At 44.5% G+C, this 24,940-nt stretch overlaps 1 protein-coding gene across 1 annotated transcript in view; it reads left to right on the top strand.

Moving 5' to 3' along the window:
- The window catches only part of KCNA1 (potassium voltage-gated channel subfamily A member 1), a 51,008-nt gene extending 42,962 nt beyond the window's left edge, over nt 1-8,046 (top strand). The window contains exon 3 of the mRNA XM_048515640.1: nt 7,653-8,046. Coding sequence (XP_048371597.1) covers nt 7,653-7,661 — 9 coding nt within the window. The 3' untranslated portion in view covers nt 7,662-8,046. The remainder of the gene's footprint in view (nt 1-7,652) is intronic.
- The last annotated feature ends 16,894 nt before the right edge of the window (nt 8,047-24,940 follow it).

Here is a 24,940-nt window from a genome sequence, read left to right on the forward strand (position 1 = left end):
TTAGGAAGGTTGAGAACCACTGGTCTAGAGAGACATAATTCTGCTTTGGATGGCACTGCACTGCAGATGGTGGGCTGCTGTTTGACCATTTTCTTAACATCCTTTTTAAAGCTAAAACCATTTTTCCTAATTTGCCTTTTTCATTGCAAGGAAAGTATGCGGGGTGTGTGTGTGTGGGATTTTAAGTGGAAAAATGATCTAATGGATAAGCAATTTCTCTCTCTCTGCTCACCCTTTTATTCAGACCCATGGTCTGCCCAGACTGATTTTGTGTGTTGTTTTTTTAAAAAAGTAAACATGGGAAAATTAGAAAAACCAAATTCCATGAAATGGGATGTTTATACCTTAGTTTCACCACTGAAAATCTCTGACACCGTGATCCAGACTCTAAACCCAAGCTCCAGACCAGCACAACGTCAGGCTGTAGGGCTGTGTAGCCCAGTCAAAGAAATCTTTGTTTCCAGTTGTCTGCAGGTATTTGCAGCTGAAGTGAAAAGGAGTGGTGGGGGAGGAAATCTGTCTTGAACTAGACATATTGGGCCTCTCTGTTTGAATTTTCTTTTACACAAAACTTTTCCAATGACAAAGATGATCCAAGCTCCATGAAATGAAAACATAATGTTCATTCAGACCCATAAGTTCTGAGATCATCATCACTGAAAAAGAAAAAGCATTTTATTCTCTCTCTATATATAATTTTAAAAAATAGAGATTTGGAAATGTTAAAAATATTTCTCTCTCTCTCTCTCTCTCTCTTGCACCAGGCCTTGAGAAACCTATAAACATTAGGATAGGTCTGTGACATTAGCTGATTGAGGAAGGGAATAGTTGCCCTCTTGGGGGCAAAGTGGTCAGTATAATATTCTACAGAAGTAGATGATTCACCCATAAAGATGGACTGCACCTGAGCAGAATGGGTGAATGTCAGCCCCTGTGCAGTTTCCCTTCTCTTTTCTCAGTATCTCTTTTTCGGTCCCTTTTTTCCTCGGCGCTGCACTCTTAAATGTAGTGATATATTGTAATGCCACCTAGCCACCTCTTAGCTGCAGGTCCCCACTGCATAGTTTTTAAGATTCTTCCTCTCCCACCCATAGTGACAAGCTGGATCTTTTGCAGAGGCATGGGCCGTCCTTATAGAGAATCAGAGGAATGGCGACACCTTTTTTGGATCCTCCTGAGATAAACTTCTTTCCCCTCTGAAAGCACAGACGTAAAAGTCGAGACATGGGTAGAAAATTGTAGACTTATAAAAACTCTTTCCAAGTATCCTTTTGTTAGTTTTTTTGGTCAAATAGTAGCCTCCAGTTGTGCTTTAGAATTTAATGTTAGGTTAAATTTGGTGGGGGGAAAAAACTAGTTCCAGATTTTATCAGCTTTCCCACTGAACACAATTTTTGCCTAGACTCCCAAGATGAAAGAGAGATGAAAGCTGTGTATGGTTGCTTTTTTAGGCCCCAAGTAGGGAGGAGCAGAATCCCACAGAGCTATCAAAACTCTCCGCTCCTCTCATAATTCATCAGATGTTTTACTTGACCTGGAACTCCCAAACCAACTTTCTGTGGCTAACATCTTCTAGCAGGTTATGAGACCTAAAATAAGAATTTCAGCAACTGTTACCAAGCAGCATTTCAGTTAATATCAGCAATGTCGTGTATTATATATAGGATCATGGCCTCAGCCTTGAACAACCTGAAGACATCTATTACAAAAAATTGCAAACCCCCAAGCTCCCTCCTCCTCCCTTACTGTATATGATGGACAGACCCTTGTCAAAGGCCCTTTCTGCACGGGCCATTTACGGCGCCCTGGGGACGGCAAAAACGCCGTCCCCAGGGAGCCGTTCGCACAGGCGGCGCTGCGAAAACGCAGCAGCGCTGACCTGGCTCCCCTCCCCCAGGGCGGCGTCAGGCCGCCTCCAAAAACCTCCCTACTGGAGGGAGGTTTTTGGAAAACAGCACATTCCTGGTGGTGCGTTGCGAACGGAACCGCCGGGAATGTGCTGTTTCCCCCATCCCTCTCCCACTCACCTTATCACCTTCACTGCCCTGCTGGCCTCCTAAGACCCTCCCTCGCTGTACTCCGACCCCTGGAGGTCGGAGGGCAGTGTGGGCGGGTCTTAGGAGGCCAGCAGGGCGATGAAGGCGACGAGGTGAGTGGGAGAGGGATGGGGAAGAGGCGGCTCCATGCGGAGCCGCCTCTCCCGCGCTGGCCTCTGCAGGGGCCGCTCGCATGCTCTGGTGCGAACGGTCCCCACCCCTCCACCAGGAGAATTCCTGCCGGTGGGGGAGCGCCCTTTCCACAGTGCGGAAAGGGCCAAAGTGTGTGTAATAAGCCCCTCAGGTGTCCGGGAGGCGTCAGCTTTCTTGCATCCTCAAAATAATACAGTGAGATCATTATCAACTGCAATTTAAAAGCGAGTTATTATCTGTTCATGGCCTACAAGAGCAGGTCTCAGTTGGTCATTGATTCCACAGAGGGACAACTCAAAAGCCCCTGACATTCCTACTAGCAAAAGCATCCTTACCAGCTAAAGCCCAGCCATCTCTCTTGTTTGGAGAAGCTTCATTTCTTATACCCCAAAGTCCAGTGTTGTTGGTTTGTGCTATGCAAGTACCACTGTGGAATATCGTAGCGCTACGGCAGTAGGAGAAAGCATGAAATCCCTTCCGTACAACTTCCAAGATGTAGGCACCTTGTTGTGACTGAAATTTGGCAATTGGCTGTAGTCCACAATGTATTTCAACTGCGTTTTAAATTAAAGTACGCCAGTTTCAGTGCTTGGTAATTTGTAACACACTGTCCTATTGTATTCAGACAATCTAAAACACAGCATAAAATGCTGCCTGGCAACGTTTGGGTTTTAGTGACTGACTTTGTGTACCTTATTAATATGACTCAACTGGACCACAGATTTGTACTCTAAAAATAAAATTGGCTAGCTGGCACTCATATTTATTTAAGTTTAAATTTGGGGGTTAACTGGAGCCTTTTTTTCTATTTTCCTCCTCCAAATCCAAATAACAAAAAAAACAACAACAGCGTGCATCTGAAGCCAGCGAGACGTGAAATCATTTTGTTGGACCACAACTAGTATGTAGGAGCCATAGACAGTATCAGCAGTCCAGAGATGATTCATCTTCACCCGAGGACATGGAAGCAAACCATCTGGGAAATGATGCTGTACTTCACAGGTCACTAATACCATAAATTTTGTTCGAAACAGCTCACATCTGATTTGAGTGCTAATGATGGTTACGCTGGATATAGTTGAGGGCTCCACTAGAAAAGGTTATGTGAATACCTTTCAAATTAATCCAGTCTAAGGAAGTACATAAGATTGGGGACATGAGACCTACCATTTAAACCCTGCCTGGCATGTAGATGTTCTACCACTGAGCCACGGCCTCCCAAGTCCTAGAACTACTCCTCTAAACACGGGAATACAGACTTGACAATTATTGGGCACATATAGTGGTGGGATTCTAATAATTCAACAACCGGTTCTCCACTCCACTCCACACACACTCCCCTCTGCTCAGAGGTGGGATCCAGCAGGTTCTCACAGGTTCCCGAGAGTAGGTTACTAATTATTTGTGTGTGCCGAGAGGGGGTTACTAATTGGTGATTTTGCCACGTGATTTTTGCCTTAGTTACGCCCCTCCTCTCAGCAGTAGCGTGCAGAACCTGAAGCAGTCTAGCAGGAGGTGCACCGGCGTACGTGGCAGCCTGCGCCTGCATGCATTTGTTTCCTGCCCAAGGACCGGCACAGCAGCTGCATCCTTGCCACAGCCCCGCCCAGGAATGCCCTGCCCAGGAATGCCCGGTCACGCCCCCGTCGTGCCCCGCCCAGCCCCATTGGCGCTATTGCCACAGTTTGAATCCCACCACCATGGGAACCTGTTACTAAAATTTTTGGATCCCACCACTGCCTCCGCTGCATCCCCTCCCCTGCTGCCCACTTACCTGCCGCAGAGGAATGTCTTGTGGTGGTGGAGGGGGGGAAGTTCTGCCGCTGCTCTGAAAGCCCCCTCGCTCCCCAGGGAGAGGGTGCTCTGGAGCTTTTAGCACTTCAGAGCAGCCAGGCGGCAAGATGCTCGGCTGCTCTGGGGCTCTGAAAGCCGCTTTTAACAACCGGTTCTCCGAATTCAACAAAAAATTAGGCACCGGTTCTACCGAACTGGTGTGAACTGGCTGAATCCCACCACTGGGTACATGCCAAGGATTGTGGGGCGACTGGAGTACGACTGTGAGGCACCAGCCATCTCTCCTTCGCAGCAAGCCGAACTTTGAAAATCTGCATTAGAGGATCTGTGAGGCACAGCAGGACAAGGAAACCTGAAACTATGGCTTTGCTCCAGAGCCAGACACTGCAGTCCTTTGGGGGGGGGGGGGAGAGTAATGATGCTGACCATTTTCGGAGTGCAGCTATTCAATGAAGACGTTTGCTGCTCTCATCTGGGCAGCTGCTGTAAGAATTTGGCAGAATTTAATGGATTGGTTGCTCAGTCCTGAACCATACATGCCAGCTCAGTGCTGGAATAGGTAGTGGATATGCTGTGCTCTCAGCAGAGAAATGAAATATTGAAAAAGTCCTAGCTCCCAGCCAGGACTTGATCTCAAACCAAGGTTTGGAGATCCAAAAACCAAAGGAGGGTTTCTTTCTTTGGTTTTTGGATCTCCAAACCTTGGTTTGGGATCTGAAGTATGATGGCCACACAGACTCTCGTGTGATGTGATTTCTGTATTCAGCTGCTGCGATAACCTGACGGCCGCTGTTTTCATTTGTCAGAGCAGGATCTCATACTAAGAAAGGATGGCTTGTCCTAGAGTAGCCAGCAGGGCATGATTGGGTGTTAAGATCCCTGGAGAGAGTCCTGGTGGCCCAATGGCCTGGGGAGCCCACACAAAGTGGTTGGGAGCCACTGCTGATGAAAACTGGTGGTCCTTGAAGGGGGTTGGGAGCTGCCACAAACCACTGTTCCTGCCTTGCAGGGCAAGATAGACAGACAGGTAGAAGCTGCCATATCAATAAGTTGGTGCCCCCAACTGTAATGAGCCTTCCCTCCCCCAGACCTTGCAGTAGAAGTAGGGTTGCCAACTTCCAATTGAAACCTGGGAGTTACCGTATCCCAGAATCAACTGATCTCCAGACTGCAGAGACCACTTCCTATAGAGAAAGCAGCAGCTTAGGAGGGTGGATTCTATGCTACAGAGCTCCCTCTCCTCCCCAAATGCTACCCTCCCCAGGTTGTACTCCCAATTCTCCACAGATTTCTCACACTGGAGCCGGAAACCCTAACTGTATATTTTTTCCTAACTAGTAGTATTATTTATTCCATGCTAGATTTGAAAATCTATAACACTTTATAACCAGTCCACATCTCAATATGTCGGGAAACAGTTCTGTTCGAAACCAACCGAGGACCCCTGATAACCAAACCCAAGCAAGTGCGGAGGACTTATAGAAAGATGTTGCAGTCTCATTATCAGGTGTCACTTTTTATCTGAACTGTAAAATAGTAAGCACTTCTGGATTGCAGCTTTTGGTGATTACGTTTGAGCTTTATACTGATAAGAGCTGGAATTACAAACAGAACTCATGGGAACTACTTGTATGTGTATACATATGATGCATTCTATTTGTTTTTTTAAATTGATAAATGTTTTACTGTAATTTATAATGCCAACGAAGGCTTTACTACTATAGGAAACATCAGGCTTGGAATGGGAAAGGACAGTGATGAGTTAGTATGGAAATGAGTGATAGCAGGAGTCCGCAACTTGGTGGACACTTTGGAATTTGGAGAAGAGTCAAGTGGGAGTCCCCACAAAATGGCTGCCATGGGGGATGGGGCCATTAACAAAAGGTTGGACTGTTCAGAGTCAAGTACGCTCCTGTAATGGAGGTGCTCTCCCTTGAGCATTTTGAAGTCTCTGCTGAAGGGATGGAGGAATGTTGGGCTTGACGCTTGGACAAACATGCTTTTTGGTTTCTGTTTCCAAAAAAAAAAAGGAAGAATTTGCTCCCTACATGGCTGATCCTGGAAACATAAGAAAGTCCACGTCTGTGGTCAATCCAAGGATGTGATGCAGCTTCCTGTAAAGAAATTAGTGCTTTGCCCATCAGTCAAGTTTTGGGAGTGATCCCAGATTCTTCCTGTTCCATTCAAGACCCGAAGGATTTTATCCTCTCAATTCAGGAAGCAAGTGGGTGCCAGGAGGCACCACACTGAAGATCATGGAGCTATCACCAGATCTAGTAGCAGTAAATGCTCCTAATGGTGACAGTTCTAAATCCACACTAGGCGTTTTTGTGCCATATACATTACAGTGTCAGGAGAAGTGCAAAGGAATTCTATTACAATGTGCAAGGAAACAAGGGGGGACCTGTGACAGCTAATTATGCAGACACCGTGTGACAAGAGCTTGTTCCCAGCGCAGAGGTCTTGGGAAATTATATAACAGTGTAAAGGGAAAAGGTTATGTTACAAAGTCAATAGAAGTCAGCTGCAACTGCATCGCTGTGCAAAGAGGCTGGCTGGACGAGGGAGATAACATTACTGTGTCAGCTCATCAGAAGTTGGTACCGTACCCAGATAGGATTTATAATGTATGTAAATCAGGCCGGTAGCCAGTGGGCTCCTGGGCTAATGGAATATGAAGAATGTTTGTTTCAGGACATTTAGGTTGGAAGATATTTTGCAAGGACGCACCATCTCCAGAAGGCAGTTTGTGTCTGGGCTTTGTTGGAGGAAAGAACATTTTCTTACTTGCTGCGAACAGCTGCACAATTGTCAGCATTGCAGTTTTTAATCCAGTCCAGAGATCCTTGGTGCTATTAAGAAAATGCTTTTTTGTAAGGAATTTTTGTGGATGTTGGATGCTGACAACAAATTTTGTTCCCCCCACTTTTTGAATATTCCCTTTGATCGACTAGCTGCTGCCAGATACCTATATCTACTGAGGCTCGATGGCACAAAGCTCCTACCCTTGCTAGATGCAATATTTTCCCTTCTTCCCTTCAACAAGGACAACGTCTAGGGATTCCTCACAAAGATAGGAAATGTTTATGCGATTCTGGATGGTGTAGAATCTGTATCCCATATGATGTTATGCTGTCCCTTTTACACACACATACGTACATAAAACCTTTATTAGGCATAATACCAATATAGCAATCAGCATTATCCAGACAAATGTTCCATACATAAAACCATCACAGGTATTATTCCAAAGTTCCTAAAAGGAACCTAGCTACAGAATTTAAAATCACAGAAGAAGAGTTGTTTAGTAGGAATGCAACCTTCCCAGCAACAGAGTATTCCTTAAACTTAGCAGGAAGAAGAGTCAAAAGCCTGGTCCTAGCTTCTTCATATTTGGGGCAGTTAAGCATTATATGTTCCATGGATTGCACCACTATAGTACAGTGGGGGCATTTCCGGTCTATCTAGGGGAAAATATATAGCCCCTCTTTTATGGGAGCTTGAAGGGATCACTGATGAACAGAAGGTTATTTTTCATTTAAATAGTGATTATTAATTGAAAGGGGGGGAAATCCAGTCTGTTTTGGATATCTGGATGAAGTGATGAGCGCTTCATGCCAAGTCTTTCTTGAAACCTTTAAAATATTTTATTTTGATTTTTTTATGCAGCATATGTGATCGTCCTGTTCTCACCCTTCCCCTCTGACAAATTAGCAAAAGTACTATGACAGCAAAAGAAGAAGAAAAAAAAATGAGGACAACGATTTCAGATAACCTCTGAATTTTGGCACTGCGAAAGGTTAAGTGAGTTCATTAATTAGTTCTGTGTTGGTGGAAAGAAAAAAATGCATTATGTGAGCATATTAATAAATGCATATTACTCAATATTTTAGCAGATGTCTCCAGACTTTTCTGCTGTGTAGTGAATAAAGTGCAACCAAAGACAAGCGGTGGGGACCAAGGGTTTGTTTTGTTGCCCTAAGCAAGGCACGCCCATCCTCCGGGCCTTCCCCCCTATCCAAAAACTGTGAGCTACAGAGTAGTTCTTTCGAACGGAGAATCAAATACCATTAAACCAACTGCATATGGCATGTACAATAGTGACCTACATGAACTGGGAATTGACAAATCCCTCCCCATGTGAGCAGTTGCTCGGGTGTGCCACAGATAAGTGTTTGAGAACTATGAAAAGAAGTAGGAAGGTCTGCACAGTCCTAATCAGTAGCGCATTATTTTATTTATTTACTTATTATTTGATTTACTATACCGCCCACCCCCGAAGGGCTCTGGCCAGTGTACAAGGATAAAACAATTAAAAGTCATAAACTGACAGTTAAAACGAGAGCAATTTAAATTCAACATCCATAAACCAGATAAAAACCTAACATTAACATTAGATGGCAACCCGCAGAGACCTTTAACCCCTTGGGAGGGGACCAGGCAGAGCACATGGCGGCCAAATAAGATGGTATATAGGGGGTGGCGTGGGAGGCAATCAGCGACCCTGCCCCCCAAAAGCCTGGTGTAACAGTTCTGTGGGATTACAGGCCCTATGGAACTGTCCAAGTTCCCTCAGGCCCCCGTGGAACTGTCCAAGGTCCCTCAGGGCCCCGCGGAACTATCCATGGTCCCTCAGGGCCCCGCGGAACTGTCCATGGTCCCTCAGGGCCCCGCGGAACTGTCCATGGTCCCTCAGGGCCCTGCGGAACTGTCCATGGTCCCTCAGGGCCTTGCGGAACTGTCCATGGTCCCTCAGGGCCCTGCAGAACTGTCCATGGTCCCTCAGGGCCCTGTGGAACTGTCCAAGGTTTCACAGGTCCCTGATGACCTTAGGAAGAGCGTTCCACCAGGATTTGTGAAACATAAAGATGGAAGCTACTAAAGAAATGAGTCCTTGTCATTTTCTCAACTGAAAGGAGGTCCGTGTGTCTCCATTACATATCAGAGAGAAACCCTGGAAGTCCACCTTTTCTCAACATTGTGTAGTAGTGATGAGCAAATACATTTCCTTGCCTTAGCACATCAGCATTATTATATTTCATTGTTCTTCAGCCCATTGGTGACAGTGACATTTGACCATAGGCTTGGGATTCTACTGCGGGATTCTTTTCCTCAGGTCCAGAGCGGGCGTTGCAAGATCGGGGAAATGAACTCAAAACCCGCGGAATTTTTGCTGCCCCACTGCAAGATGCCCAGGCACCAGGTGACTGCTTAAGTTTGGTGGGAGAAGATTTTCCGCGGGCTCAAAAGGAAACATGGGAGGTGTAGCTCCTAGCAGACATCATCAGTTTTAAAGCTTACAGCTAGGTTACTGCTTGCAAGAAATGGATTTGATGTTTCGGCAAGATTTGGATGCAGAGAGCTTGATTGAACATAAAGATCAAGCTACTAGAGTAACCCCCACCCTCTGGAAATCCACCAGTCTCCAGCAGCAAAAAATTAACAATAAATGCAGTGGTGGGATCCAAAAATTTTAGTAACAGGTTCCCATGGTGTTGGCGTAGCGACAATGGGACTGGGTGGGTCACGATGGGGGCGTGGGTGGGCATTTCTGGGCGGGGCATTCCTGGGCGGGGCTGTGGCAAGGATGCAGCCGCTGCGCCGGTCCTTGGGCGGGAAACGAATGCACGCAGGCGCAGGCTGCCACGCACGCCGGTGCACCTCCTGCTAGACTGCTTCAAGTTCTGCGCACTACTGCTGAGAGGAGGGGCGTAACTAAGGCAAAAATCACATGGCAAAATCACCAATTAGTAACCCCCTCTCGGCACACACAAATAATTAGTAACCTACTCTCGGGAACCTGTGAGAACCTGCTGGATCCCACCTCTGAATAAATGGAACAATATGGTAGGAAGGGTCAGTGGGGTGTCAGAAAAAACTACTTGTCAGATTTTGTGTTGAAATGCTACTGAGAATACTTCCTTACAATATGACACGTAAGGATGGCCTATATTAACAGCCCTCCTCTTTTGTTTCCGATAATTTGTATTGGTTTATCCACACCGTAGGAAATATGGTCAGAATGATTCTAAATTAACAGAAAAGGAGTTAGAGATGTCCTTGATACAAAATCTGACAGGTAGCGTTTCGTGTCACTATCCCAGATCTGATTGGTTATGTTTGCTGTCAACTTGGTAGTCCGGGGACAATCCTCCAATGTCAGGATGTGAGGAACAAGAAGCTATAAATATGTGTTCCTCCACTTGCTGGTACCCTGCAGCTCTTGTTGTTTTATGTTTAAGGGCCGTGTTAGAGGGAGATTGTCTATACTGCTGTTTAAATTAGCATTTAAATTTTTGTAATTACATTTTTATCAGTATTGTGAGCAGTTTGGGAGTTCTGTTGAATAGAAAGATGGAGAATAGATTTCTTTAAATAGATAAATGAAGCGTCACCAAGCTAGTTGAAGTTGGCAGAATCCTAGAGAGGAGAATGTAACCAGCCAGGCAAAGAAGGACTGGCATACTGGGATCTAGCAAGGCCTCGAATCTAATGTCACCTCAGCCATGACCTCACTAGGAACCTGATCCTGCGCATGTATACTGAGAAGCGAGTCCTGCTGAGTTTCATGGGATTTAATCCTAATTAATGTCAGAACTACAAGGCCAAGCAGTGGCATAGCACCCAGGGGGCTGGGGGGGCATCTTGCACCAAGCGTGGGCCAGTGCGGGGGCATGGCGGGGGCCCTGGGCACAGTTCCCCTTCACCACGGCTCTGAGGAACTGTAATGCCCCTGTATAGATCTATGATGTGGTCTCATTTGTAATATTGTGTACAGTTCTGGTCAGCGAGGTATAGTGGTTAAAAGTAGTGGACTTTAATCTGGAGAACCGGGTCTCCCCTCCCCCCCTCCACATGAGCAGCAGACTCCAATCTAGTTAACCAGATTTGTTCCTCACTCTTCCACATGAAGCCTGCCAGATGACCTGGGGCTAATCACAGTTCTCTCAGAACTCTCTAAGCCCCACCTACCTCACAAAGTGCCTGTTGTGGGGAGTGGAAGGGAAAAATAGTTTGTCAGCAGCTTTGAGAGTCCTTAAAGTTGAGGAAAGTGGGGTATAAATCCAAAACTCGTCTTCTCTTCATTGTATCTCGAAAAGGAAATTGCAGAGTTGGAAAAAGTCCAGACAAGGTCAACCAAAATTCTTAGAGCATCTTCCCTGTGAGGAAAGGCTGAAGAGTCTGTGACTTTTCAGTTTAGAAAAAAAGATGATTATGGGTGATATGACAGAGATTTATAAAATTATTCAGGGGAGGTGTGAATTGACAAAGATAATTTTTTCCCCCTTTCCCAAATACTAGAACTTGAGGGTATCCAATTATGGGCATAGACTCAGGACAGACAAAATGAAATACTTCTTTACATCGACTAATTAAAGTGGATTTGGCTGCCAGAAGATGTAGTGATGGCCACTGGCGTAGAAAGCTTTAAAAGGGGCTTAGATAGGTTCATGAAGGAGAGGTCTGTCGGTGACAACCAGCCATAGTGCCTAAAGGGAACCTACATCTTCAGAGGCATGCCAGTGTCAGGAGACAACCTCAGGGGAAGGCCCAAGCCTCCATGGCCTTGTTGTTGGAAATGGTTGGCCACCGTGTGAGACAGGATACTGGACTGGGCGGATCACTGGTTTGATCCAGCAGGGCTCTTCCTATTTTTTTTATGGGGAAGACCCACATTTTTAATGCTCCACTATGCAGAAACGTCTTGCAGATAAGGTCTGTTAGAAAACTTTTAGCCTGGTATGATACATTGTGCTCATTATCTATTGATCGGACATTCACCTGCCATTTGAAATGATGCAGTTCATTTCTACATGCTCATGGCCACCTCATCCTAGAGAATTCTAGAACCAGGGGGCAACCATTGAAAATGCTGGGGGGAAGAATTAGGACTAATAAAAGGAAACACTTCTTCACGCAACGTGTGATTGGTGTTTGGAATATGCTGCCACAGGAGGTGGTGATGGCCACTAACCTGGATAGCTTTAAAAGGAGCTTGGACAGATTTATAGAGGAGAAGTCGATTTATGGCTACCAATCTTGATCCTCTTTGATCTGAGATTGCAAATGCCTTAACAGTCCAGGTGCTCGGGAGCAAATGCCGCAGAAGGCCATTGCTTTCACATCCTGCATGTGAGCTCCCAATGGCACCTGGTGGGTCACTGCAAGTAGCAGAGAGCTGGACTAGTTGGACTCTGGTCTGATCCAGATGGCTTGTTCTTATGTTCGTATCCTGATGCTACATTTTACTAGGCATCAGTATGCATAAGGCTGCATCCTAGGTGTCATTGGGCAAGCTCTCAGCTCCAGCCGTCTGCTCTTACTAAGGCCGATTACCCACTGGCACTCTTGCACACGGTGGGACTGGAAGCGCGTTGGGGTCAAGAAACCTTGTCCTCTTTGCAGTGCCAAAAGAGGAGATGCATTGGGGCAAAAAATCTTATCCCGATGCAATTCCTCTTTCCCCGCATGTGCTTCTCGCTTTCTGCAGGAAAGTGAGGTCACTTTGGTGCGACATCAAGCCAGAGCGAGGCGAGAGTGGGGAACCGCCATCAGTGGGTAATCAGCATAAGAGGTCAGGGCAGGGGTCACAAGACTACCATTTTATCCTCAGAACGTCCTGTGAGGTAGTTTATCCCAGAAATAATTTCTTGGCCTATGCCAATAAGCGACTGCCTTGGCTTAGCAAAGATTCAAACCCATGTCCCCTTCGTCAAAGTTTTTATCCGCTCTCCATTCCACTGTATGGAATTCCACGCCATTCCACTCTTCCAGGAAACTCTTTTTTGATGGTTTGAGTTCCATTTATCTTGTATCTAAATTTAATTAGCAACTAGAATGAGGTGTCGGGAGGTGGGGGGAATGAGGCATCACTCCGAATTGCTCATTTTTGCTGTTTGTTCCTGCCAAAGCATGAATTCATGTTTGTACATATGTCACTGTGGAGGATGTGTGGATGGTTTCTGATGTATTTAACATTCGGGATTAGATATGTGGGCCTCTTCATTTGTTCATTACGATCATCAGCCTTATAATAAAAGGACTGAGAATCAGATCCAGTTTGCCTGGTGCCGGTACTCATTAACAGAAATCTGCTTTGGGACTATTTTTATTGATTTTGTATGATTAGATTATTTTTTAAAAAAATAATGATTTTTATTTTATAAATAATTAAATCCAACAAAATATCACCACATTATCATTGTTATCCCCTCCCCTCCCCATTATAAGTCACTGTGAACTTCTGGTGGAAACAGGAAGTAGTTTATGTGAATATCATCTTCCAATTTGTCTACGGTACAATGTTGCATGTTTGCAGGAAAGACCATGTGGTATAGTATAGTGCAGTGATGGTGAACCTTTTTGAGGCCAAGATGTCGGGGGGGGGGCAATTTCCCCCCCACATGATGTTTGTGCGTGCCCACAGAGAGGGCTCTGAGTGCCACCTCTGGCACCCGTGCCATAGGTTCGCCATCACTGGTATAGTGGTTAGTGTCAGACTAGGATCTGGGAGAAGACCCTCCCCCTTCTTTGGATGGGGCCAGTGGCGTAGCGCCAAGGGGGCGTGTGTGTGTGTGTGCGCGCAATGCACTGGGCATGTGCTGGTGTGGGGGCATGGGGGGCATTCCAGGGTGGGTGGGGGCGAGGTGGGGGCACAGGGCACACATGTGCCATGGGCACAATTCCCCCTGGATGTGGCTCTCAAGATCGAATTCGCATTCTGCCATGGAAACGTGCTGAGTAATCTTGGACCAGTCTTAGGCTCATTCCGCACATGCAGAATAATGCACTTTCAAACTGCTTTCAGTACTCTTTGAAGCTGTGCGGAATGGCAAAATCCACTTGCAAACAGTTGTGAAAGTGGTTTGAAAATGCATTATTTTGCGTGTGCGGAAGGGGCCTTGGTCTCTCAGGCAAACCTACCTCACGCAATTGTCCTGAGGATCAGGTGGTAGAGAGGAGAACAGTGTAACCCACTTTGGTTCCCATTAGGGAGAAAGGCAGGATGTTGATTAACTGTGTATTAAATATACAACTCACCATCTCTAACCTCAGAGAGCCAGCGTGGTGGAGTGGTTAAGAGCGGTGGACTCTTATCTGGAGAACTGGGTTTGATTCCCCCATTCCTCATATGAGCAGTAGTCTCTAATCTGGAGAACTGGATTTGTTTCTCTCCTCCTACACATGAAGCCTGCCGGGTGACCTTGGGCTTGTCACAATTCTCTCAGAATTCTCTCAGCCCCACCAACCTTCTAAGGCAGGGGTAGGGAACCTGCGGCTCTCCAGATGTTCATGGCCAATTGGCCATGCTGACTGGGGCTGATGGGAATTGTAGTTCCTGAACATCTGGAGAGCCGCAGGTTCCCTACCCCTGTCTAAGGTGTCTGTTCTGGGGAGAAGGAGGGAAAGGAATTTGTAAACTGCCTTGAGTCTTCTTACATGACAGAAAGGTGGGTCTAAATCCAAGCTCTTCTTCTTCCAGACTCAGGGAATATACAGATAGTATTGTTACATTGACAGAACTAAAAAATATTCATGCTTTCCGACACATCTAAGTGTATGAGGTTGCATTATAAATATATACAAAGATGGATATTAAGAAGATACAGAGTCAACAGAGCTAATGTTCACACCTGCTAATATTTGAAAAATTCTCATGCAATTGCCTTATTGTATTGTCGAAGGCTTTCATGGCTGGAATCACTGGACAATGCTGCTAGAGCACGGCCATACAGCCCGGAAACCACACAGCACCCCAATTGCCTTATTGTTCACCACCAAACCAAGCTGTCTACAGTAACATTAACATATTATTTGAAATAAGCTATAAACTTGGCTAACCTTTACGAAACCTTTTCTTTATGTAACCATTTTTGCTGTCGGAAAAGATAGTTGTTCTTAGTATCAGGCACAGATCAATCCAGCCATGACTAACATATTTAGAATTAATTGATGGTAGCTTTTTGGAAACACTTCCCATACAATTGACATCAGGAATCTCTGGCTCAAAAATTATCATCTACATTTAATATTGCCCCTCCCTCAGTGGAGATCATTCTCAAAAATATGTAAGAATCCAATCTTCTCTTTATCTGTCACTATGAAATAAGTGGTGATTAAGGCTGATTATATGCAGATTTCCTTGAAAACACTGCGGAGATTTTGCGATTAAAGTGCTTTAAAGTTTTGTGAACAGCAGTTGCTGACTTTTGGAACTACACTGTCCTCTAGCGGTAATAAAAGGGATCAGGTGAGCATGCTTGCTTCAGAACTGTTTGGGCTTTCTGTAAAAACCACATGGAAGCTTGTGGATTTGAAGAAGCAGTATGCAGGTGTATATATCTGTGCAAAAGAGGATTTATTAGCCTTTTATTTTTCTTAGATTTCTTTGAACATTTTCCTGAAGAAGGAATTTTAAAATTTGCCTTGAAACTTCAAATGAAAAATTCAGTGGCGATGCTAGACTGAGGTCTTATCCACTGCATGAAGAGGGTTTGTTAAAAAAAATAATAATCCCCCCACCACGCAATAGATCATTTTTCCTGGTGGGAAGCAACTGACACCTACAGAACTACCTGACTATCAGTCTCCACAAATGTTTAGTGGTTTAGTGGTGAGAGCCAGCATGGTATAGTGGTTAAGAGCAGTTGCACCCTAATCTGGAGAACCGGGTTTGATTCCCCACTCTGCCACTTGAGCTGTGAAGGTTTATCTGGTAAACAGATTAGCTTGTGCACTCCAACACATGCCAGATGGGTGACCTTTGGCTAGTCACAGTTCTTCTCTCAGCCCCACCCACCTCACAGGGTGTTTGTTGTGAGAGGGGAAGGGAAAGGAGATTGTACGCCTCTTTGAGTCTCCTTACAGGAGAGGAAGAGGGATATAAATCCAAACTTCTTCTTTTTAGATCCAAGAATGGACTGTACAATTAAAAACCCTTATCACTGCCTTTTTAGTTAGCAAAAAGATTTGAGGGCTTTATTCTTCATTTGCATGATCTTTACTTTTTATCAGCATTTAGCATAGATATCACATTTGCTGTGTTGTGATTCCTGGCAAAACTTGTCTTATTTCCCTCGGAATTTGATTGATTTTCTCCTGAGCAGGAATGTGCACATTTCCTTATAATTTCATGCTAGGTGAACTTCAGTAGCATCTCTTTGAGGAAATTTCTTGAAATGCACCAAGGTTGAAATTTGCTGAAGATCCTATGATCTGGCACCTTGGATGTGGTTCCATTCTGTTTTGAACACTTTGGAAGGCTCTTAGTTTTCGAGGGGAAGAAAGGCACATCAGTGAATGTTAATTCATCCTTTTGAAAGGGCACTCTTTTTATTTTTATCCATAGACACATGCCCTGGAGCAGGAATACGGAAATATACAACTCAAAACAGGCCAAGTTCCATGTTATCCAGAGCATTAGTAGTGTTGAAACCCAGTTAATTGAGCTGCTAATCATGCGTTCCATATCAGCCTGTGCCAAAGGGTCTTACAACAGCGGATGCTGCATTTCTCTTTTGTGTCAAGGTTGCTACCTCAATTCACATAGTATTACCCTTCCTGTGAACTCTAGCCTTCCTTCCCTTTGTCTTAAGCCAAAACCCTTCGTTATCTCTGCCTTTTTCAGTATGTGGACAAGTTTGAGGGCTTCGCTCTTAAACCGGCTCATTTACTTGACCCTTATTTTCTATTAACATTTAGCATAGCTTTCCCATTTGCTGTCAAATAAACACCAGAAGACAGATACATGCTGGCACGTGGTCAGCTAAAAATCCTTACTTCAACTGAAATGGCAAAGTTAATTTCTCTGTGGTTAGTTTGAAGTGAAATCCCCTCAGCTTTCTGCTTGTCCTTAAATCCTTCTGCAGTTTCAACTGGACGGGCCGTTCCACTGAATGTTTCATTGGGGGAGCAGCCTGTCTGTGGAGAGCTGGTGGACAAAGACATCAAATGTCAGAAAAGGTGGTTCTTCCTTGAAATGGTCAGCAAGGTTTAGTGACAGTTTTTAAGTGTGTGTTGGATTGGAAGTCTCATTCATACTTAGAAAACCGTAGAAGTTGTTTGAAGAGCTGAGCGAAGGGGGCTGTAGCCAAAAGCTGCCCGGATTGGGAGATGATGGGCTGGGTGCAGTGTCATAGGAAGGGAAAATGGTGCCTGGGGTGAAATGGCAGCCATGCCCCCCTGCGCCCCCACCAAACATCCCTCACCTACCTTTTTAAAGCTAAAAAAGTGAGCAGGCTGTGTCCGTGGGGGCCGCTGCGGGCTGCAGAGGCTGCTGCAGGCCACAGAGGCGGCCTGAGGCGGCCTGAGGGGTGGGGAGGGATGGGAGGAGCGATTCTCTGCCCCCCATGCCTATGCTTGGGGCATTTGTCCCCCCGCCCCGTGGTATCTCCGCCTATGGGTGGGGGTGTGGAATCTCTGCAAGAAGTTATTTGAAACCAGGATAATGGATGCAGATCTCAGAGGATGCCAGAGCAGCTAACAAACAACTTGAAGGAAGCTCCACAACAGCCAAGAAGCCTTCCTTCTATTCTTTTGCAACAGAGAGATGTGAAACACAGCAGGAACTCTAACAAATATAATTTGACAATGAGGAGAACCGGGGTGGGGGGTGGGGCTGGAGAGATGAGGAACATATTGTCGAACACAATTAGTTATTTTATTTTATTTTTTTATTATTATTATTATTATTATTATTATTATTATTATTATTATTATTATTATTATTATTATTATTATTATTATTATTATTATTATTAATTTATTTAATTTGTATACCGCCCGATCCCCGAAGGGTCCGTCTTTATGGTCCGTCTTTCTCACAGACGGATTTATGGTCCGTCTTTCTCACAGAGACTCAGGCAGATCACACAATAGAAAAGGCAATCAACAGAATCTCATAAGGAGTGCAATAGCATTAGGAATTGCAAACTTTTGAAACGGAGTTAATGTCTTTAGAAGAATGGCCTCTTGAACAAGGCTGTTCTGTGTACTTTGTGCAAAGCCCACAGAGTGAGAGCCTTCCTGACCTCCTCAGGAAAGAGCAAAACACAAAGGGTTGAAATAGTGGAGGGAAACTATCTTCAACGGCACTGAGGCCATTCCACGGGGTGGGTGCCTATACAAAGAAGATGCATGTGTAGGAAGCTGTCGATCTTGCAGGGTGGAACATACAGAAGGCCTGTTCAGATTTAGAGCAACAATGATGTATTTTAAAACAGCAGAAGCAGGAAACCAGCCAGCGTGGTTGCTGGACCATTCGTCAACCAAGGTATGAAAAGCTTATGAAAGGAATGTGAAATGAATGCCGAGAAGGCAAATGAATTATTGGTAGCAGCCTTCATTGTGGAAGATGTTGGAGTCCTGCATGGAGGCATCTGAAGGACACAGTCGGAGGTAACGAGAAATTATGCTCTAGGGCTGATTAACACATTACAGAATAACAAGTTGTCATGTCCAGATGGTACATACCCAAGAATAGGTCGAATGCGCAATTAATTTTAGAAGTCTATGCACTGCCATTGAAGGCAGCTGTAAACCATTTATAAAGAGGCCTTAGAGAGGAAGCCAGAAGAAAATTACAGATTTATTAGCTTAACTGCTGACCCAGGTAAACTGGTAGAAAAAAATGATTCACGGTGGGATTATAGAAGCACAAACTTTTCTGAGAAGAATCAGCCTGAATCCCGCAAAGGGAAGACCGGTCGTTTTAGAACTCTCTGAGATTGTCAACGAAAAATTAGGTGAAGGTGGATTTGTAGATATTCTCTGCTACTTTAGTCAAAATCACTCTCACCAAAGGTCCCTGAGTAAACTGAGCAGTCACAAAACGATAACTCTTCCTGACAGAGCGCTAAAGCAGGAAACAGAAGGATTAAACAGCGTAGGGAAAGATCAGCATTGGAACCGATGTTATGTAACTTACCTGCAAAGACCTTCTCCTATCTGTAAACAAAGAGGTGGCCAAATTTGTGCAGGACATGAAATTAGGTAAGGTGGTAGAGACAGGGCCACTCCAAACGACAAAGGACATTCAAGGTAACCGTGATACACATATTCCCTGTTTCCTGGGCACATTTGATGAGATCCAGACTTCTGGGGATGATCCAGGGAGGAGACCTTGAGGTTGGAATCGATATGTCACTGCGGAATCCACAGATTCTTCGGCAGAGATGAGCAAGGATAACTTGATTGTAGTGGTTAGAAATGAAAAAGCCAGAATTATTGTGGCTTTCTATAAAGCTGTGCTATTTCAGTCTTTTCCCTGCCTATGGCTCTTGTTGTCTAATTAAACCAGCATTTATAGTACTGGAAAAGGGGCGAGTAAAAAAGGTGGAAGTGTTTGGGCTTTATAGATTAAAAGGGGTGGCTAAGCTAGGTATAGAAGGAAGATACAATAACAGTTTCTACAGTTATGGCTGGTGTGGAGAATGCGGACAGAGAAATTATCTGCAGCCCAGGATCACCCAGCCAAATTGAATGGCAGTAGATTCAAGAATGAGAAAAAGAAGTACTTTCCCACACTGCATATAATTAATGTATTGAATTCACTGTCTCCAAGCCCTTTGTTTAAAGAGATATGCAAGGAGCCTAAGACACATAGAATCATAGAGTTGGAAGAAACCACAAGGACCATCAAGTCCAAACCCCTGCCATGCAGGAACACACAATCAAAAGACTCCTGGCAGATGGGCATCCAGCCCCTGTGGAAAAACCTCCTAAGAAGGAGACTCCCCCACACTCTGAGGCAGTGAATTCCGCTGTTGAACAGCCCTTACTGTCAGGAAGTTCCTCCTAATGTTTAGGTGGAATCTCTTTTCCTGTGCCTTGAGTCCATCACTCCTTGTCCTAGTCTCCGGAGCAGCAGAAAACAAGCTTGCTCCCTCTTCAACATGACGTCCTTTCAAATATTTAAACTTGGCTATCATGTCACCCCTCAACCTTCTCTTCTCCAGACTAAACATACCCAACTCCCTAAGTCTCTCCTCATAGGGCATGGATTCCAGACCTTTTATTATTTTGGTTGCCCTCATCTGGACCCATTTCAGCTTGCCAATATCCTTCTTGAATTGCGGTGCCCAAAACTGGACATTAACTACAATAGGTAAGTGAAGCGTCCATTTGCAGGGGCAGTGTATCTCTAAGAGCCAGTTGCTTAGGGATGAACAACGGAATAGCGCTGTTGCCTTTACACCCTGTGGGTTTCCTGGGAAGATCTGGTAGCTCTCAGTTGCAAACGGAATGGAGGATGAAACGGAACTTTGATCTAGCAGGGCTTTTCTGTTCTTTGGCTGGGGCAAATATTTCTGATGAGACAGGATGAAGTGACCTCTCGTCCCTCTCCTATTGGGTCCTGGGAACTCAGGCACATTTGTTTGGTGTCACACAGTAGCTTGGCATCATTTCCAGATCCAGGATATAAGGTTTCCGGTTCCTTCCTCTAGAAGATCTACTCCTCATGGCGTTATTTTGAGGTCATACGGGAGAGAAGTGGAAATTTACAAGTGCTAGCTGCTGATTTGTTGCAGACTGAAGGAAGGCGAAAAAGTTGGGGGCCTCTGGCTTGCTGGCTCTTGCAACAAAATCGAGGCCTCGACCCCATTGACAAATTTAATGAGGCAATTGTCCAAGGACCCATCCAAAGTGAGAAGCACAATTAAAGAAGAGGACTGTACCATGTGGCAGCTGATGAGAAGCAGAGATTGCTTCTAGCTCTTCGCCTTGCCATCTGGAGTATCTGCCTAGAGAGATTCAGAGACCGCTTCTTGGGAATATCCTTGAAGGAAGTGATGAGGAAAGTTGTTCTCATGGGGGTAAGTCTGCTTCAGTTGTTTACTGTCTTTTCTTTTCTGCTAACGGTTTAGCTGACTGCATAACGAAATTAAGTAAAGAAGCTATATTGGAGCAGGCTGGGATGCTTACAATGGGTGCATGCATGGAAATCTTTCTCCGCTTTAGTCAAAGCCAGCTCCCTGATACAATAAGCAGGCGGAGGGTGAGAAGAAGAGGCAGAGCCCCGGAGCACAGAGTCCTTTTGCCCCCTAAATTTAGCTCCCCCCAAATTTGGGAGGAAAGGAGAGGGTGGTTGAAGGATATCTAGGAGGTCAGAAGCACTGAAATTATTCCTAACAGATGCTAGAAAAGAAAAGTTAAAAGTTAGAAAAATAGAAAAGTTAGTAAAATGTGTAAAGTTCGAAGCAGAGTGAACTGTAAGCAACAGGGTAGTGATTCCCTGTGGCAGAATGTCCAAAGTGTTCATTTAAATGAATAATGTAGGCTAGGCCCTGCAGAGGATTACAGAAATTCTAGAGCCAGTGTTGTGTACACAGCACAAGCCTTTATTGGCATATAAAACAGGACAAAATTTTAAAACAAAACAAGGTTAAGAAATACAGTTAAAATTGCTAAAATTACTAATTTCCAGTATAAAATTTGCAACAGTTTCACAAAAGAGCACATCAGAGCTGTTCAGGAGATTGGGTATCTTATAACACTCATGCCACTGAGAACATTGCAAGAAAATGGAATTCATGTATTTCATGCGTATCGTATTGTATTTAGGGCATAGAAACAAAGAATGGTCAAGTGTTTCAACCGTAGTCCTATCACATGAACAAACTCTTTTAGAACGTTCCATATTCTTAAATCTTCCCTCCAGCAGAGCTGATGGCAACACATTACATCTTGCAGTAGCCAAGGCTCTCCTCTGGGTGGGATTAATCAGCAGACGAAGATATGCTGCCATAATTCCACGCTCGCATGGGATTAATAATGTAGTCGGAGAACAGGTTGTCTTGGCAGCACGAGTCAAATTATGAAAATCAAGATCCAAGAGCCTATTCTTAACTAGTCTGAAGGCTTCCACCTTTGTGAGCATAAGGAGTGATTCCAAGGGGAAACCAATAGCTTCAACCTTTCTAAAGATCAAAGTATACCATTCTGAAATAAAGTGATCTGATAACAGAGAGGGAATATAGCAATTGGATCCCACTAGAAAATGTATATGCAGCCAATATTTTATGGCCCTTATCCATGCCAAGGTTTCTAGAGTTGTTTGGCCCATCTCAATGCACAACGCAGCATAAGGCACACATCTAGGGAGCCCCATTAGTTTCCGAAGGAATTTGGAATGTAATAAATTAAATGATTTATTTATTGCCAAAATCCAGCGTTGTGTAGTGGTTAAGAGCAGGTGGACATCTAGGAGAATGGACCCCAAAGATGGTTGGTCTTTGCCTTCTTTCCTTTTGATAGTTCTTCACTGAGAGAGCCAGCATGGTGGTGTAGTGGTTAAGAGCAGGTGGATTCTAATCTGGAGAACCGGGTTTGATTCCCCACTCCTCCACCTGAGTGGCAGAGGCTTATCTGGTGAACCAGATGTGTTTCTGCACTCCTGCATTCCTGCTGGGTGACCTTGGGCTAGTCACAGTTCTTCGGAACTCTCTCAGCCCCCCTATATGACGCAGGTGACTATTTTCTTTGCAAATTTCTCTGGTAAAACTGGTAGGAAAATAATTATAAACAATACTGAATACATGTATTTACTCCTTCCCCCATCTTTTATTCTCCCTTTTCTGAAAACTGGCAAGGAGAATGAAATTTTAGTCTGTAGTCAACCCTGTGGCTGAGAGATATAAGAAAAGCTTTCTTTTAAACAGGAGGGTCTGGAAAGTAGTTTCTTGGCCATGCCTGATAACTGTGTCCCTTAATGCAGGTGAAACGCTTTTCAGTTGGTAAAACTCTTACCACACCAGATGTGGAAATCACTTGGACTATGAAATTAGTTTTGTTTTATATCCCTTCTGTGCAGAACATTTTTGAAATAATTGAACACCAGCTTTGCTCTATTTTGCTAACGATTCCTAGTATATTTGAAAGAAATTAATGCTGATCGTTGCTGTGTCCACAGAGAACTCCCTATTCCATCTGGACCACAGAAGTTCAAAAGAAGAACTGGAAATGTGTAACCAAAGCAAGTATGCTCAGCTAGAGTTCAAATGTATAAACACACATAAACGTACCATTCTGCAAAGGAATCAAGCGTTAAAACACCTTCTGGGAAAACAATTTAGTCTCTAGCCTGAATGGCAATTTGTGGATGCATAGCGCAGAATGCAAAAACCTGTGAAAAGAAAATTGTTTAAGGAAATGATCAAAGCCTCTATCAAGAAAATCCATAGGGAGGACTCAAATTCATGGCAGAGCTCTCTAACGAAGTGGTCGGAGGCAGGTCTGTATCCCGAAGAGCAGTCAACATCCTGCATAGCTGAACACTTAAAAGAAGTGAGAACTGAGTGAATCATTATGATGCACCAGTATGAAGCCTATAAATGGACCCCTTTTGCCACAAAGATTACAAACAGCTTGCCTTCTGAATGGAAGAAACTAAAGCAGGGGTCTGCAACCTGCAGCTCTCCAGATGTTCATGGACTACAATTCCCATCAGCCCCTGCCAGCATGACCAATTGGCCATGCTGGCAGGGCATGATGGGATTTGTAGTCCATGAACATCTGGAGAGCTGCAGGTTGCAGACCCCTGAACTAAAGGAAGGGCAGACCAAACCACCCCTCTTCTATGTCATTTATGTCATAAAGGAATATACAGAAGTGTGTATATTTCTGTGGGTGAACTGTGATTGGGTGCAAAATTGACCAGAATTCTCTGATCCTTCAGGGCTGCCTTGATGGGGCAGGATGTCAGTTTCCCTGTTCAGACAATAATGCACTTGTTGGGTTCAAGGATTTTATTGAAGACATGAGAAAGACAGGAAGAAGACAGTTCTGGCAAAAAGGTGCCAAAGCAGTTGATAATAGGTTGCAGCAAATCCCCACCCCCACATGTGAACTACGACAGTTAGGAAGAGTCCGGCCTGAAGGCCCGTCCCAGCTGCCGAGCTCCAAGGCCAGGGAAACAGATAAAGCAGCACCTGCAAATGCTAAAGCTCTCCCTAGCAATTCCCCCCTCCCAGGAATGGCATCCTGACACAGGAAAAGGTGTTTGTCATTTTCCCCACCTGAATTCACAGAGGTATGACTTAACACCATTTCTTTTGGTTGACATCAGGAACCCTTCTCTGCCCCTGTGCTCCTGTTGCTGGAGTCCCCATTTGGATGGAAAAGTGTCATTACAGTCTTAACCATAATAAAAGGCTAGGGGATGTAATGTTACAACAACGAACCCTCCACCAATGGGGGAACAGGACTCATGAAGTGAGTCGGCCATTGGTGGGCCACATTCCATCCTAGGTTTGAATCCCAACTCATGTCATTGAAGCTCACTGGGTAACCTGGGGCCAGACACACTCCCTCCCCCTAACCTTGTTGTGAAGATAAAATGGCGGAGAGAATGATATAAGCTGTTTTGGGTCCCCAATGGGGAGAAAAGTAAGTTGCAAATTAATTTTAAAAATATATATGAATAAGTATTGTAGGGCTGCAATCTTGTGCACATTTACTTGGGGCAAGTCCATCTAAGCACAGTGGAATTTATTCCTGAGTAAACTAGCCCGTCTTTCCTGGCCTCAGACCTTAGCCTAGGTTTTTTGGACTCCAGTGGCTTCACAACTTGCCTACATTCCTTTCCAGACTTTGTTATGGAAGAACTCATCTTGGAAGAGCTCCCAAGAATTTTTTAACTGAAGGAACAGTAGTAGACCAAGCTCTGGAAACAGTAGAGAAGCCTCCCTGAATACAACATATTTTGAATGCCTAAGTGCAAAAACGTGGGACACGCCATTTCCATAGTCTCTTTGTCCTATAATTTTCTTTTCTTTTTCTTTTCCAAGCTAAAACCTGTTTTGTTTTTTATCTATCTATCTATCTATCTATCTATCTATCTATCTATCTATCTATCTATCTATCTATCTATCTATCTATCTATCTATCTATCTATCTATCTATCTATCTATCTATCTATCTATCTATCTATCTATCTATCTATCTATCTATCTATCTAT

The sequence above is a fragment of the Sphaerodactylus townsendi genome, linkage group LG14, assembly GCF_021028975.2.
Source record: "Sphaerodactylus townsendi isolate TG3544 linkage group LG14, MPM_Stown_v2.3, whole genome shotgun sequence".
NCBI classification, from domain to species: domain Eukaryota; kingdom Metazoa; phylum Chordata; class Lepidosauria; order Squamata; family Sphaerodactylidae; genus Sphaerodactylus; species Sphaerodactylus townsendi.